The sequence below is a fragment of the Lathyrus oleraceus genome, chromosome 1 (genome assembly GCF_024323335.1).
Source record: "Lathyrus oleraceus cultivar Zhongwan6 chromosome 1, CAAS_Psat_ZW6_1.0, whole genome shotgun sequence".
Taxonomy (NCBI): domain Eukaryota; kingdom Viridiplantae; phylum Streptophyta; class Magnoliopsida; order Fabales; family Fabaceae; genus Lathyrus; species Lathyrus oleraceus.
The window spans coordinates 356,273,837-356,292,271 of NC_066579.1; the positions used below are offsets into that span (position 1 = coordinate 356,273,837).

The 18,435-nt window shown below is 34.3% G+C and overlaps 1 protein-coding gene across 1 annotated transcript; it reads left to right on the forward strand.

Moving 5' to 3' along the window:
• Positions 1-7,555: 7,555 nt before the first annotated feature.
• Positions 7,556-8,449, forward strand: LOC127136274 (E3 ubiquitin-protein ligase RSL1). The gene is made up of 2 exons (XM_051062859.1): positions 7,556-8,269; positions 8,357-8,449. Exons 1-2 carry the CDS (start codon positions 7,932-7,934, stop codon positions 8,430-8,432), a joined length of 414 nt encoding a protein of 137 aa, XP_050918816.1. The 5' UTR covers positions 7,556-7,931; the 3' UTR covers positions 8,433-8,449.
• The last annotated feature ends 9,986 nt before the right edge of the window (positions 8,450-18,435 follow it).

An 18,435-nucleotide genomic window follows, 5' to 3' on the forward strand; every position in this document is an offset into this window, starting at 1 on the left:
TGAGGCCGGTAGCGAAGAGGAGTCCTGAGCCCTTAGTGGGTTAAGTTTTTGTATTTTTTCAGTTTTTATGTTATTTCTATTTGTATCTTCGGATTTTGTATTTTGACCATGGTGTTGTACTATTGGGGTGTTTTGTCCCCCACGAACAAATTTATATTTTCAGTTAATGTTATTTATTTTTTGTTTTTAATTTTGTGTGTTTAATAAATTTTTGGTTGATTGAGTGGAAAACCCTTCTAGATTGGTTGCTCCTCAAGAAGTACCCAATGAAGGTGCATCCGAGCTTGGATGGCAATGATAAGAATAAACAAGTGAATGAAGCTAAGGTACATGGTTACCGTCGGCTAGAATTTTAGAATGCATTAGGAACTTTACTCTTTTTGGTAAATTGAATATTGTCTTTTTGCAACATAATTGAATGAATGCTTCATCTAGAACTTAAAACCACAAATTGTGAGGAAACCTCCATTGTTCACTTAAATGCTGGATTCTAATAACTTTTGTTGATTCATGTGATTCATTATTTGTCTTTTATTATTGTGAAATTGTGGAAGCAATTAGAAATGATCAAGGCACTTGTTTTCTTTCGAGCACAACTACATCCAAAAACAACTTACCTGTGAGCAGAGAGAGTATTTGTTAACCCCTTTGAGCCTAAACAGTTGAATCTCGGCTTGAAATAAAGCGAGATCTCAAAAATCTTTTTTTTACAACCCGAAAAATCTTGATTATTGTTCTTTTGCCGTAAAAAGTTAAGAGCATTCACTTAGGGTGTGGAAGAAATAAGTTGGGGAGAACGAAAAAGAATTGGTAAGTACCACAACTCTTGAAAAAGAAAAGAAAAAACCGAGCAAGCATAGAAAAATATATGTATAGAAAATATAGAAAAGAAACATCTGTTTGTATATATGATGTGAAAGAAAAGAACAAAAATAAAAGAATGAAAATGAATGCTTGCTTGGAAGAAAAAAATAAAAATGGAGTTGTAGAATATGTGTTGTGAAGGTTACAAATAAGAAACAAATGAAACAAAGTCGAGTAGTGTGAATAATACTGTGAATGTCTCTTTTGCATCGGCACTTTCGTTTCAATGGCCTTAGAAATGACCCTTGTTTGTTAACCTAACCAAGCTTCAACCGAAAAGCCCTTAGTGATCTTTATGCTTCCACAGTACCATTTTTTAATTGTTAGACATTGTATGAATCTATTTGATTTCTTCATTATTTGTTAGAGAGTGAGATTAGTCCCGCGGTTGCAAACGCGCAAAATCTTCATTCCTTATTCGAAGAGGAGAGATAGGATGATTCATTCAGAATAGTATTGTTGTAGATAGATAAATATTTTGCATTGCTATTTAAGTTTTAGTTCCTAGGTATTATTTTATTCGAACCGTTGGGAACTTGTATTTGCTGATTTCGCTTGTGTTTGAGCCGTTTATCCAACTTCGGAGAAACCGTTTCTTAAAGCAAATCCTCTTCTCCTTCAAGAGGCATACTTTGCTTGAGGACAAGCAAGAATCTAGTTGGGGAGAGTTGTTAGATGCCCAAAAGTGCTTATTTGAGCTATCATATGTGGGCATCTTTCACTCTTTTTCCTTGCTAAAATTGTCAAAACCACATTTGTTTTACATGGAATGCATTACATTGATAAACAAGCTTGGTGCCTTTGATTTGTGTGTTATTGTGCAGGAAAGACATGAACTAATTGAAAATGAAGACACAAAGAAATTGGCAAAGGAACCAAAGAATACAAGCATTTCATCAGCCTGCTCGCTAGGCGAGGCTGTGGCGAAGCATTGGTTCGCTAGGCGAGTTCCTGGCGAAAAGCTCCAGTAAATTAGCAAATTAATTCGCTAGGCGAGCTCAAGGCGAATGTGGTAGCGAATTCATTCTGTTTTGGTGAAAAACGCAGCCAGCACTCACTCGCTAGGCGAAGCTCTAGCGAGTCCCCAGCGAGCATTCCAGTAGCAAAACCTCTCAACCTCGCTGGGGCGAAGGTTGAGGCGTGTCCTTCGCTAGGCGAAGGTATGTTCGCTAGGCGAACATCACAGTTCAGCAGGCCCTGTTTTCTCTGGGCGCAGGGGCCTTTTGTGCCCATTTTTGACCCTCGCTAGGCGAGCAATTCAGCTCGCCTAGCGAACTTGACAGACCAGCTGAGGTCTATAAGTAGCAGGTGCCACTTTTGGGCACCATACCTCATTTTTTACCAACTTTTTCCACTTTTGTACTTTCTTCTAGATATTTTTGCAGCATTGTTCTTGGGATCTTTATGCCCTAGTTTTGATTTTCTCTTCATCTTAGAACCATCTTCTACAAAAAGAAGGTGGATTCCCATCCAACTTCGATTATTCGACTTGGATGTTGATCAACCTTCTTTCCTTACTTGCCGACCAAGCTACCATGAAAATGAGTAGCTAAGTCATCCATTTGTCAAGGTTAGATGTAAGTGATTACTAGCTTTGTGTGTAAATGTAAGGATCCTCATATGTAAACTCTTTAACGGTAAATATATGATGAAAACTTTGTTTCTATTTAAAACTCTTTGTGTTGGTTTATGATCGAGAGATGTTTACCGACTCTTGACCTAGGTTTTCATCCAAACTTGTTTGTTAGCTAGAGATAGTAACGAATGATTTTGTTCACCATAAGGTTGAACCAAAAGTTGTCATTTTGATAGATTGTGTTCGAGAGAAACAATGGATCAAAATGGCAAAACTCACAATAGGTGTTCGAGAGAAACATATTGAGAGGACTTTGTGAAATGATTTATCATCTAAAGGAGTTTATAAGATTGTTGACCGAGCAAATACATACAAAGTGATCATTGAAACCTAACTTTGATAATATTTCTCATTTAATCAAACCATAACTTTTACCGCAATTTATTACTTTTTATGCAAGATACCTTGATTAAAACCAAAACCCTATTGTCACATTAAGTTAAGATTAAAACAACCATCGAACGGCGGTGATATCTTACAATCTCTGTTGATACGATAACAAAAACCCGACACGAAATATACATTTCAACAATAGTAGGAAAAAAGTTTATGAAAAAATGTATCGTGTAAGATCAATACACATTATATCATACACACATGTTATGAGGTGACCCATTTCAGGGAAGCACATATATTTTGCCTTCGGTGCCAGTCCACTAATGCAAGGAACGAGAGATCCATAAATTGCATCAACATTTTCTTTCTTTCCGTAAAACAATGTGTATGACTTTATGAATCCTTAACTCATGGACAAGTTGATGGAAGGCAAGTGTATGTTTATCTTCTCCTTTAACGATTAAAGTCGAAACAACTTGATAAATGCAATTACAGTCACCCTCAATATTAACGATTCACCGATGTATTTGTGCATAAAAACCGACATCTCATCAATGAATGGAATCTTTGGTGGAGGCAGCGAAGGAGGTGGTTTTCTAATGCAATCTCCTATGAAAACTTTTTTTTTTAGATTTTGGAGTTTGTGTGTTCTGAAAAACTTTGTCAACATGTTCAAAATACGAAGGAGACGACACTTTTGAATTGTCACTCGGTGTAGGCTTGAGCTTCCTCAGATCACCTTTTATTTTTACCGATTGAGATGGTTGCTTCAAGTCGGTGGTTTCTAGATAAGAAATCTTCCTCAACTGTTCTTTGATGTAGAGTTTCACATTTTCATCGAATTTAAAATATGTCTCTTGTATCACTTTCCATTCAATTAAGATAGAGATATTTGATTTGCTATCTTTCATGATACCATCATCATCAAACCTAAGCCTCTTCCAGTGAGTGCGAACTTCATCCATTATTATCGGGCTACCAAGTTTCACCTTCTTTGCAATAACACAAGCACACGGGAGACCATATGTTTTCATAATGGTGCATCCATACTTTGTGCTATCAGAGCCTACATTATCAACTCGTTTAGCTTCGTCGAAAATATAATTCAAACCCTCTCGAGATATGATGTTGACCAACTAAGAATAAATATTATTGTCTTTAAATATGTGTTCCAAAACTGTGATGCTTCGACCAAATGATGTTTGTATCTCATTATGTTGTTTCTATATCATTTGGTTCAAAGTGTCCCAATCTCTACACAAATTGTCCTTACTATTTCCCAACCAATTCTTAATGTAGCATGGGCAGACTGGAATCAGTTAGTTGTTGTATTTCTAAGGTGTATAACATGATTGGTCCATGCACATACAACTTTCTCCTTCATATGGTCAAGAATTATGCTTTCAATATATTTCAACAAATCAGGATATTTCTCACACACTTTCCTGAATTGTATAACGAAATCAGCATATAACTCTTTAATGGAAGAACTTATTATACCATTCCAAGCATCCATTAATTTTTCCACAACCACACCCACCTCCACCATTTTTTCATCTTCGAACTTTATCTGTTTCGTCCCTACCGCGGGTTTAACCTGACTTATCACATTCTTTGTTATGTTTTACCTACAAAGTGATGCATAAGAAGTAGGCAATATATTTGCAACCGAATTCATTAGTGTGGTATCACGATCTATAATAATCACTTTAGTCATCTCTTCTTGGTCCTTCACCATTGTCCTTCAAACCTCTAAGGTCCAAGTAACATTCTCCTCTTTTTCGCTATCTAGAAATGAACACTCGATAGAATAGGTCTTCTCAGTAAATGTAACACCAACCAACTCCAATAATGGAAGTCTGTACTTGTTGGTCTTTTACGTTGAATCAATTATGAACACAGTAGGAAACGTGTTGAACAATTTGATGGAATCAGGATGGGTCCAAAAAATATCTCTAACGGTTACTCCATCCTCGCACGTTCGGTACCTAGACACATAATTATTATCATCCAACAATTTCAAGAGTTGTTGCATTTTAGTTCTATCACCCCCCCCCCCCCCCCCCAGCGCCTTGTTAGTTTGGTACCGAATATTGCACACTTGCTTGATATTTGAGATATTTTCGGGTCTTTTACGTTTCAAAGTTGCAAGTCTATTTTTCGATTGAACCAAATTCAATATCATGTCTAAAATACATTCCTTCTCTTCTGGCATGAGGCGACACACAATTGGATGACTGACTAACTTTTCACACAAGTCATAGTTATGTAAACCACGCATGACATTAAATCTCCACTTCTTATTTTCCAACATATAACCACGCAAATTAAAGGGACACTCACATTTTCTTGAACCAATGCCATCTTGTTTAAAATTCTGGAAATGAGGTATATATTTCCCACTTCTTTCGCACGTCATTGTCACAAATGCACATCTTCTATTCAAACTGGACCTTCCGATTACCACACCAAATCCCCGTTTGGGGAAATCGTCGGGGTGCACCATAACTAATGAAAATAATTACAACAAACACTCAATAAGTGCAAATTCTGTAAACATAGGTGAAAAAATGAACACAAGATGATATCATAAATGTATTTTTGGATGAGTTCGTACTCGTTTCAGAAATATTTGTGAAATAAACACACGTTTCTTCAGACTAAAAACATGATTAATATGAGCAATGAGGCTTGAAATAAATGATATTTACCTGGAATTCCAACTTGTTTTGCTCCCTTTGATGTGCCGACCCAATTAATTTTGGGGTCCCGATCTAATTTTAAAAAGTAGACTTAAAAAATATGAATTTATACCGAATTTTTGAAAAAAAAATGATAAAACATTATGTTTTGAAAAGAAAATATGTTTTTACACCTATTTTTAGCAAACTGGTGTAAAATGGATTTTGAAAATATTTTGATTTAACACCTACTTAAGAAAATATAGGTGTAAAATTTTTAGTTGTACAGTAATTAAAAAGATATATGGGCCCTCCAAATTTTGGGGCCTAGAGTCATATCACTTCTTGTTCCGCTAAAGGTCGGGCCTCTGATCATGCAGTTTAGTGTTTTTTCCAATTATTTCGGAAATGTATATTTGGAAAAATCAAGCATGCAAAAGGTCACATATATTTCAAAATTTTGCCCCAATTCTCCGAAGATGCATTTTCCAAATATTTATTGAGTAGATCAATTGACAATATATTTGTTGAAAACACCCAGAGATACATCTCCAAAATATTTTTTAGTATTAATCTAGGGTGACACTCATTTGGTGCACCATAACGTTGGTGCATGGTGCATCTAAAGATATATCTCTAAAATCTGAGAAAATCTGAGAAGCAATTTTAAAATTTTAAAAAATACTTTTCAATCCGATAGAATGCCATAAGAAATTCTCCAAAATTTTCTTACTTTCAACCGAATTATGTATAAGTCTATTTCTTATAAAGAAATCAAAGATTTTAAAAACCAAAATGTGGGGTAAAAATTAAGTCCCTAAAACAATTTTTTTTTAAATTTAATTATAATTGTCGTTCTCTATTTTACTTTATTCATAAAGTTAGTTCTTGAATTTTAAATTCAAACAATTTTACTTTTTTTCTCACTTTTTACACTAAAAAACCATAAAAAATTTCATCCTTTTCAAAAATAAGTTAATCGCCAATTTTAAATTAAAAACAAAAGAAATCAAAATTGTTTTAATTAATTAATTAATTTAGTGATATAGATAATCCAAAATTATAATTAAGTATAATTTCTAATTTTTTTCTACATATTATTTGATTATTGAAAAAAGACAGAAGAAACAAAGTGAAGTAAATTGAATTTAATTGAAAGATAAATAAATAGATAGTAATATTTTTATTTAATTGTTTATTATAAGAGAAAATGGAAGTATAAGATTACAGGGAAAAAATTAATGCATTTGTAAATCAACATAATTACTCTCAAGTAAAAATAAATTAAAATTAAAAAAATGTAAAATAAATTTAAATTTAAATCTCATCGCAATCACTAAAATTAAAAACTACAAAGTATTGATAGATAAAATATAATATATTTAAAATTATTATTTTATTACTAAAAATTAAAATATGATAAATAAAATATAGAATGATTTTTTATATATTTACATATGAGTAATAAATTTTAAAATAGTAGTATCAATAGATAAAAGAAAGTATTTAAATAGTATATAATTAATAGAGCCCCTAATAAAATTTAGGCCTCTCAAATCAAAAATAAAACAAAGAAATAACGACAAACATTTAAAATAAGAAATTATCTTCTATTAAATATTTTTAATTAATCGTATATCTGATTGACAATGCATAACAATTAATCTCTTTATTAATTTAAATTTTCTCTAACTGTTACATATATTTGTATTTCATAATTTTTGGAGTTAATGTTGAATTTCACCGTTTTATCCCGATTAAAATTAAAAATATTCTTCACAAAAAAGTTATTGATAGTATATTCATCATTAAATTGTTGTTAATAAGCCATGAATTTCATTTTTTTTAAAAAGTCAAAAACCATTTGCTGATTAATGGGATCATATTTAATCATGATTTCCGAATGAAACTTTCAACTGATTACTCTCTCTCCTCCATAAAATATGGTCAAATTTACCTCACTTATCTTACTACAGGTGTTATAAGCACACTTTCATATACACAAACACAACCACTCTTGAGATAGTAAAATGGGAAACAACGTTTGCATTCTTCATTGTGTTCCTATAAAAACCAAAAAAAGAAAGACAATAAAACAAAACCTCTCACCTCCATCATCACCTCAACAAACCCTAACCCTAGACAATTATTTTGAAACCAATGAAATTACTATTCCCACCCCACTTCCCATAGAAGGAGTCCCCTTTTATGATTGTGAAATTTGCTATGAATCAAATCCTCTAAATGACTCATTCAACATAGATGGTTGCACTCATTTCTTTTGCACAAAATGCACAATCAAATACATAGTTTCAAATCTACAACAAAACAAGGTTAACCTAACTTGTCCCGAAATAGGTTGTTCCGGAACATTGAATCCTCAATATTGCAAACCAATTTTACCTAACAATGTTATGGATTGGTGGGAGAAAGCTTTGAGTGAATCAGTGATTCCGGAAAAAAATAAATTCTATTGTCCTTTTTATGATTGTTCAGCACTCTTAATTAGTGAGGAATATCACATAGGAGGAGTGATAAGTGTATATTCTATTTGTCCTCATTGCAATAGAAGGGTTTGTGCTAAGTGTAAAACTCCTTGGCATGAAGAAATGAGTTGTGAAAAGTTTCAAGGATTGAAGAACAGTAATGATGCTCTTATGATCGATCTTGCTGGTAGAAGAAAATGGAAAAAATGTCCAAATTGTAAAAGTTTTGTTGAAAAAACTAATGGATGCGATCATATGAAATGCAGGTTAGTATTTTTATTTCATTTTATTGGGTTTTTTTTTTATAATTTTATTGATTGTTTTATTTAATAATTATTTTTCTTTAATGGCAGGTGTTCTTATAAGTTTTGTTATAATTGTGGACGTGGCATTAGTTCTCCTAACTATGGTTGTAATCACACAGATTGATCCTTTAAACCGAACAGCCGATCTCTCTTTTAAAAGTTTTAACACCTCAGTGTTTTCGGAAAAAGAGAGCTAAAAGGAAGAATATTTATTTTGCCTATTTTTTTTACATGATTATTTTTGTAATTAATAATGGTTGAGTTTTGTGGTGTGTTTTATAGGGATTTTGACTTTATTGTATTTTATTATTTATGATTTGGGTAAAATAATGTTCAATCCATTAAAAGGCATATTTTGATAGCCATTTTATTAGTAGTTTTAATAGTCGACCTCATTGTAAATGTAATTGTGGATTTCTTTGTTGTTGGGATTGAGTAATTTGATATTTTAATAGGGGGAAATTAATTTTTTAAGGGAATTTAAAATAATTTGACAAAATCAATTATTTGGATAAAAAATACTAAGGGTTAAAATGATGTAAATTAATAAAATATTGTATTTAAGTTAAATTTAAGTAATTTCAAATGAAACCAAAAAATAAAGAATTTGATATTCCAAAATCTTAAGAGTGTGTTTGGATGAAGCATTTTAATAAAGGAAAATGGTTTTTGACCAAAATTTAATTGTTTGGATAAAAAATATAAAGAACTGTTAAAATAATTTTGTAAGTTAAATTTAAGGAATTTCAAATGAGACCAATAAATAAAGAATTTGATATTGTTCATTCACTTTATACAATGCAAATGTTAAATTATTTATTATAAACTTCAATATTTTGTAAACAATGCACACTCCAATACTCCTCAACTTTTTATATATAAAAAGGGGTGTTTTTATTGTTACAAACTTCAATATTTTGTAAACAATGCACTACTCTTACTAATTAATAAATAGGTTTCAAATGATAATCAAAATATTTAATATTTTACAAAATACAAAAATTAATAATTAATAAATAGGTTTCAAATGATAATTATCACTAAAAAAATTAATTAATAATTAATAAAATACAAAAATTAAAAATATATTTGATTAAAACAATCATATTTTCTAATAATAATTATTATTAAAAAATATTAAAATTGTAGTCATGTGATATTCACGCCATAAATATAAATATAAATACATAAAATCTATCATTACTAAATATGCCATGTTCTTCGTCGTGACCTTTTTGGGCACCAACTCCTTCATCTTCACACATTGAACCATGGTTCGATTGTGAGGCAAAAAAATTATCGTATTTGTGCCTCCATCTCAAATTGTCTCTTCTTCATTTACTCAATTTCAACATTTAGGGCCATCTCACGAGCCACCATCTCGTGTCTTGTCTCAGTTAGAATCAATTGTGTCACTGTTTCCATCATTTCGAGTCAATTCTGATGGACGAGACGTTCCTTCCCCACCTTCAAGTCTTTGAAATAAAGTTTCATCCCCTCTTTTGTAGTCGGTGGTCAAAAGTCCAATACAAAAAAAAACACTCATTAGCTTCCTTCCTGCTAGTTGTTAAACTCCAATCGGATTTGAACTGGTCAGAGTATACTAAGGATTTTCAATTAAAAATTGTATGAGTAATCTCTGATACAACTCCTACACATACATCAAAAATTAAATTAAATATAATTTAAAAAATTTAGTTATATATAATAATAAAATAAAATAATGAAATATAAACAACTTACTAAAGTTGTTTTGGAACAAGCGTCAACAAACTCTCTGATTTTTTGGTACGAGTCTTCACGAACGGCTCACTAATCCATGGCGTCTCACCAAATCTTTAGTCTAATTAATTAATATATATATATATATATATATATATATATATATATATATATATATATATATATATATATATATATATATAAACAAATTTTCAAGAAAAAAAATTATAAGAGCTCGACTCATATACATTTTTATATGAAAATCAAAATGAATATACCTTTGAGTGAAGAAACAAATAAATTTAAAGCCTTGATATTGATAAACTTCCTAATAAATCTTGAGTCTTGATGATTTTAAGTCTTGACCAAAAAAAACTATATTTTAAATTAAGGAAATTTAACAAGGAAGCTTAATTATTAAAAAAATCATAAACAGAACTTATATTAGAGTTACAAAAATGGTGAGAAATTTGTGAAAAGTGGAAGAAAAAGCTGTAAGAACAAAAATTGTTCTACAACAGATTCCTTGATTTTGATGATAACAAAGGATGAAACCAAAAATGGCACCCTAACGAAAAGTTTCTAAGTGTGCAGGGTTCTAAAGAAAGAAGAAACAAATCTGATGATGTCATCAGATGCACAACAAGATCAGATACAAATTATCAAGTATCAGAAGCATCTAAAGTGGAATCTCGTTTCAAGAAGCTCTGACTCTGGACACAACTGCAAAGTATCAGAAGCATCTGAACATGAAGTAAAGTCTAATAGTTCTGATTCTGAACAAATGCTTTCTGTAAACTCTGGAAGTTATCAGCGCCATCTGAACTTTCAAGAAATAACATCAGAAGCAAGATTCTCCAGATACACGAAGACTCTAATCAGATTTGTTAATCATGATGAAGTAACGTTTAAGCCAAGTTAAAGCTCTGCAAATGGATTTCCTCAATTAGAAAGAGACGTTAATCTCCGCTTCCAAGAGAAAAGATACTACTTGTGGTAAGTAGTCACTTCTAAAAGAAAAAGTCTCCTGCAGAAGCTATTTATGGAATGGCGTAATTACATCTCATTATCCACCAGATTCAACTCTACTTCAACTCTATCTCAACTCTACTTCAACTCATATAAATAGAGATGAAATCAACATTCAGGATGCAAGAAATCAACTAGCCAAAACTATACTGAATTATTTCACGCTCAAGAAAATCATCTTTGTTTTCAAAGAATTTCACTAAGCTTTTGCTTATCAAGTGAAAAATCTGTTCTTAAATTTGTAATACTTGCTTAACTAGAAGCACTCTAGATTACATATCTTGTATCTTTTATTTGTTTGATTTCCTCAAGTGACTCTTTGTAGTCTGTAGACTTGAGAGGACTAAGAGATTTTCTTCTCTCTTAGGGGTTGTTTGTAATCTTTCAAGATTAGTGGATTAAGTCCTTGTTGAAGGCGAAATCACCTTGGCCGGGTGGACTGGAGTAGCTTTGTGTTATAAGCGAACCAGTATAAAATCATTGTGTGATTTTCTTTTTGGAAAAGTGCTTATTTTTCAAACAATTCAAACCCCCCCTTTCTTGTTTTTCTCACCTTCAATTGGTATCAGAGCTCCGGCTCTGTTATTGATTTTCAAATCAAACACTTAACCGTGTAGAGAGATCCAGTGCGGGAAAAACAAATGGCTCACTCAAATGAAAGAGATTCTTACAATGCTAAACCTCCTGTTTTTGATGGAGAAAAATTTGATTACTGGAAAGACAGAATCGAAAGTTTCTTTCTGGGTTATGATGCTGACCTCTGGGACATTGTCACAGATGGATACAAACCTCCAGTCTCAAATGGAGCTGAAGTTCCCAGAAGCAAAATGTCAGAAGATCAGAAACGTGAGTTCAAAAATCATCACAAGGCCAGAACAATACTTCTAAATGCTATATCATACAACGAATACGAAAAGATCACCAACAGAGAGACGGCTAAAGATATACTTGACTCTCTGAATATGACCCATGAAGGAAACTCCCAAGTCAAGGAGACGAAGGCTCTGGCGCTGATCCAGAAATATGAAGCCTTCAAGATGGAAGATGACGAAGCTATAGAAGCTATGTTTTCCAGATTCCAAACTCTTATTGCAGGTCTTAAAGTGCTAGACAAAGGATACACGACTGCAGATCATGTTAAGAAGATTGTCAGAAGTCTGCCAAAGAAATGGAGACCAATGGTTACTGCTCTGAAGTTATCAAAGGATCTGAACAATATCAGCCTTGAAGAACTTGTTAGTTCTCTCAGAAGCCATGAGATAGAACTAGAGGAGGATGAGCCTCAGAAAAGGAACAAGTCAGTGGCGCTGAAGTCCAGACCTGAAAGACGGAAGTCAGACAAAACCAAAGCCCTTCAAGCAGAAACTGCAGACACTGAAGACTCTGAATCTGAAGACTCTGATGATGAAGAAGAACTGTCCCTACTAACCAGAAGAGTTAAGCAACTCTGGAAAAGGAGGAACAACAACAACTTCAGAAGATCAAGACCCAGAGGGGATCGATCAGAGTCAACTTCAAAAGGTAAACCTAACAAAGATATTACCTGTTTTGAATGTAAAGAAACAGGTCATTACAGAAATGAATGCCCCAAGCTGAAGAAAGATAACTCTAAGAAAGAAAGCTTCAAGAAAAATACCTTCAGAACAAAGAAGGGATTAATGGCCACCTGGGACGATAGTGAATCCGAATCATCAGAATCTGACTCTGATGAACAGGCCAACGTAGCTCTTATGGCTACCACATCCAGCAGCTCAGATGAAGAATCTGAAGAGGTATTTTCTGAACTTTCTAGATCTGACTTAGAATCATGTTTATCAGAAACTCTTACCTCTCTTCAGAAATTAAAACAAAAAGTTAAAGACATTAAAGGCCTTCTTAAAGCAAAATCTGAAGTATGTAGTAGACTTGAGACAACAATTCTAGCACGAGATGATACTATCAGATCTCTAACGATAGAAAGAGATGGAGCCAAAACAAAAAGCTTAGAATTAGAAGAAACGTTGTCTCAAGCACCACAAACTTCAAATGAAATTATTTACAAATATGAAGAAGTCTTTCAACAATTTCTGAAGAATGGGATAGATAGGAGTATTATGGCATCCATGATTTATGGAGTAGGTCAGAATAATAAAAGGGGAATTGGGTATGATTCTGAGGAAAATAAAACCTCTACCAGTAACCAGCTTAAATCTCCGTTTTCATATCATTACACACACACACAAGAACAAAAATTTAAGAATGATAGAAGACCCAAAGTTATAAGAAACTCTGGGAAGACTAATCTAAAAGGACCCAAGAGATTCTGGGTACCGAAAGATAAGATTATCTATGTTGCAGATATCCTATGCAGCAAAGTTCAGACACCAGTCATGGTACCTGGACTCTGGATGCTCGCGACATATGACGGGAAGAAAGTCTATGTTCCAAAGCCTGGAACTTAAAGACGCTGGATTTGTAGGCTTCGGAGGAGATCAGAAAGGAAGGATCAGAGGCTCCGAAACTATTGGTAATGGTACTCTTCCCTCTATATCTGATGTTCTTTATGTAGAAGGATTAATGCATAACTTGTTATCCATAAGTCAATTAAGTGATAACGGTTATGATGTAATCTTTAATCAAAAAACGTGTAAAGCCATTAGTCAGAACGATGGCTCTGTCCTTTTCACAGGCAAGAGGAAAAACAACATTTATAAAATAAATCTTTCTGATTTAAAAGATCAAAATGTTAAATGTTTAATGTCAGTTCACGAAGAGCAATGGGTATGGCATAGACGCTTAGGCCACATTAGCATGAGAAAACTTTCTCAGCTAACTAAACTTGAGTTAGTCAGAGGCCTGCCTAAACTGAAGTTTTCTTCAGATGCTCTGTGTGAAGCTTGCCAGAAAGGAAAGTTTTCAAAAACATCTTTTAAAAAGAAAAATGTTGTTTCTACCTCTAAGCCTCTGGAGCTTCTTCACATTGACTTATTTGGTCCTGTGAAAACAGCATCAGTCAATGGAAAGAAGTATGGACTAGTAATCGTTGATGATTACAACCGCTGGACATGGGTAAAATTCCTAAAGCACAAGAGTGAGTCTCACTCTGTATTCACCAGTTTCTGTTCTAAAGTGCAAAAAGAATTTGACTCTAAAATTGTTAGAGTCAGAAGTGATCATGGTGGAGAATTTGAAAATAAAGATTTTGAAGAACTATTTGATTCTAATGGAATATCCCATGATTTCTCCTGCCCTAGAACTCCACAACAAAATGGAGTTGTAGAGAGGAAGAATAGGACACTCCAAGAAATGGCCAGAACCATGATCAATGAAACAAATGTTGCAAAGCACTTTTGGGCAGAAGCTGTAAATACAGCGTGTTACATTCAGAATAGAATCTCTATTAGACCTATTCTGGAAAAGACTCCCTATGAACTGTGTAAGGGAAGAAAACCCAACATTTCATATTTTCATCCTTTTGGATGCATTTGTTTTATATTAAATACTAAAGAACATCTGAACAAGTTTGATTCCAAAGCACAGAAAGGTATTATGTTAGGATACTCAGAACGCTCTAAAGGCTATAGAGTATACAACACAGAAACCAAAATTGTGGAGGAATCAATTCATGTTAGATTTGATGATAAGCTTGACCCTGAAAAGTCAAAGCTAGTCGAAAAGTTTGCAGATTTAGAGATCACTCTGGTAGAATCTGAGAAAACTCCAGAAGCAACTGTCACTCCAGACTCTGAAGAAATTAAATCTCCAGAAATTCCAAGGAAAGTTAAAAGTCGTATTAACGTATCTGAAGATTTGATTTTGGGAAACAAAGATGAACCTGTTAGAACCAGATCTACCTTCAGAACTTCTGAAGATATTCCTCTGGGACTAGTGTCTCTGATTGAGCCTACGTCCTGTGATGAAGCTCTTCAAGATAACGATTGGGTGGCAGCTATGCAAGAAGAGTTAGATCAATTCTCCAAGAATGATGTCTGGGATCTCGTTCCTAAACCCAAAGGCACTCATGTCATTGGAACCAGATGGGTTTTCAGAAACAAACTGAACGAGAAAGGAGAAGTTGTCAGAAACAAAGCACGACTGGTAGCTCAAGGTTATAGTCAACAAGAAGGTATTGATTATAATGAAACCTTTGCTCCAGTCGCAAGGTTAGAATCTATTCGTCTTCTTGTATCTTTTGCTATTAATCACTCTATCAAATTATACCAAATGGATGTCAAGAGTGCATTTCTAAATGGTTATATTTCAGAAGAAGTGTATGTAAATCAACCTCCAGGTTTTGAAAATTCAAACTTTCCAGAACATGTTTTCAAACTTAAAAAATCTTTATATGGACTAAAACAAGCCCCCAGAGCTTGGTATGAACGTCTGAGCAATTTTCTTCTGGAACAAAATTTTATCAGAGGGAAAGTTGATTCTACACTCTTCTGTAAAAATCATGAAAATGATCTCATGATATGCCAAATTTATGTTGATGATATTATTTTTGGTTCTGCTAATATCTCTGTTTGCCAAGAATTTTCTAAGTTAATGCAGGCAGAATTTGAAATGAGTCTAATGCAAGAACTAAAGTTCTTTCTGGGAATTCAAATTAATCAAACTCCAGAAGTCACGTACGTCCATCAAAGTAAATACATTAAAGACGTTCTGAAGAAGTTTGACATGACTGAATGCAACTCTGCAAAGACTCCCATGCACCCAACTTGCATTCTGGAAAAGGAAGAGGTAAGCAACAAGGTTTGTCAGAAGCTCTATCGAGGTATGATAGGCTCTCTTCTCTATCTGACTGCTACTCGTCCTGATATTCTCTTTAGCGTCTGTCTTTGTGCCAGATTCCAATCAGATCCTAGAGAATCTCATTTAACAGCTGTTAAGAGAATTCTTAAGTATCTGAAAGGAACTCCTAACCTGGGCCTGATGTATGAGAAAACATCAGAGTATAGACTTTCTGGTTACTGTGATGCAGACTATGCAGGAGATAGAATAGAACGAAAAAGCACATCTGGAAATTGCCAGCTTCTGGGAAACAATTTGATCTCCTGGGCTAGCAAAAGACAGTCAACTATCGCTCTATCAACTGCAGAAGCAGAGTATATCTCAGCATCACTGTGCACAACTCAGATGCTCTGGATGAAGCATCAGCTAGAAGATCTTCAGATATTTGAGAGTAACATTCCTATCCTTTGTGATAATACTGCTGCTATTTGTTTGAGTAAGAATCCTATTTTACATTCCAGAGCCAAACACATAGAAATTAAACATCATTTTATTAGAGACTATGTTCAGAAAGGGATAGTAACGCTGAAGTTCATTGATACAGAACATCAATGGGCAGATATCGTTACTAAGCCTCTAGCTGAAGATAAATTTCTTTTCATCTTAGAAAATCTGAACATTAAAAATTGTCCTGAATGAAGTATGGCTCTAAAAAATATAAAATAAGATTCTGATAAAAACAAATATGATTCTGCCTCTGACTCTGATACTTCTACATTGTTAAGAAGATATCTGAGTTAGAAATCTTCAGAACCAATCTCTTGGTATTCCTGAAGATCAGATACATTAAACACGTGGAGCTCTGAGCGTCAAACCTTAGAACTTCTAGACAGCTGTCAAGAAATTCAAAAGGCAGACTTTTGAGTTTTCCTCGAGCAGTGTGCAAACTGTGGGATTAGACATTCATTTATGAGCTGTAATCATTTTTCCCCCCAAGCGTGCCTTTTTGAGTTTTGTGTCTAACGCTTTCTGAGGTGTCGTTTTGCATGTGTTTACTTAGGTATATAAACACTTTTCTCACATTTCACACACTTATCACTCTCACTCACTCTAAAACCCTAAACCCTTCTCTGCAAGTTCTTCACCTTCTTCATCAATCTTCTTCATGAATGCTCAAGAGCAAGAAGTTTTTAACTTCTCCCAACAGATGGAATCCGCTTCTAATCCACAAACCTCAAACACTCAAACACCCACTGTTACAGGCGTTACCATAACCCCTGTTTATCAAGAACCTCACATTTTGGAACGTGAACGCCACATTCATCTTGCAACCTCCTTTGAAAATTTGGATGTACTGTGTGAATCGCTGGTAGATTTTGAGAACTTGAGAAGAAACGGTGTTGATCTTACTGAAGATCTTCGCAAGCAAGGTTGGGAGAACTACTTCGACAGGCTTTATGGTCCCATTTACCCTCTTCTTGTCAAAGAATTTTGGAGACATGCTGATGCAGATGACCAGTTCATTGTTTCTTTTGTTCTGGGAGTAAAGATTGTCATCACTGAAGCATCAATTGCTTCCTTGCTAAACATGGAGAAAGCTGGAGGTAAAAGGATTTACAACATTCCTCCAAGGTCAAAGCGCATCACTGAAGTCATTAACCCTACAATCTTCAAACCTAATGTTGAAGGAAACCCCTCTAAGAACAAGGAGCTTCATCAGAACCTCCGAGTTTGGCTAAAGATTATTCTGGGAACAATCCATCATCGTCCAGCCTCCAACTCTTCAGATTACATAAACGCTGATCAGAAATGCATTTTGTACTGCATCCAGAAAGGCGTGAAGATCAACCTCCCTGTTCTCCTCTTCAGATATCTGAGAGATTCAGTCAGAGAAACGAGGAATAATATGAAGCCCAGATCCTACATTCCTCTAGGAAGATTGCTCTCTGATGTCTTCATTGAGCATGGCTTGGTAGATGATCTGGAGAAGACCAGATGTATGGATGATCTGGCAATTGATGTGGGAAAGCCTCTGAATGCCAAAAACCTGAAGAGCATGGGAATCATCAAAGAGATTAGAGTCAAGCCCACTATGGATGTGTCCTGGGAATCTCTAAAAGATCAGAGGAAGATGCCTCATGGCCTGGTCAGATTCTTCAAGGATGAGCCCAGAGACGCTGTTGCCCTCTATCTTCATCGTATGCTGGAAGAAGGTGTTGATGTTTCTGATTTCCGCCTTGAAGACTGTCTGGACTCTGTAGAAGATCTTGTCAGATACAAGAGAGGTGTCTCTGAGAAACAGATAGCTGCTGAGGCAAGGAGAGCAAAGAAAGCCAGACTTGGAGAAACTTCTGGCAGCAAAGCTTCAGCACCTCTGAATGTCTCTTCCGGTAAGTCTGTTCCTCCTGTCTCCTCTGAATCTATAATGGCTTCCTCTAACCCTCTCTCCTCTCAACCAATTTTTACTACCTCTGAAATCCCACCCTCAATCACCAGAACCTCCCAACCAACACCAGTTCTAAACATAGCTAGAACTTTCATTCCTCCCTCTCAACCTATACAAACCCACCAAAGCACTTCTTCTTCCTCATCCTCTGAATATGAATCACCTCCTTACCTTTCCCTTCTTCTGACCAAGAGTTATCTGATCAAGAGTCCTCTGACCA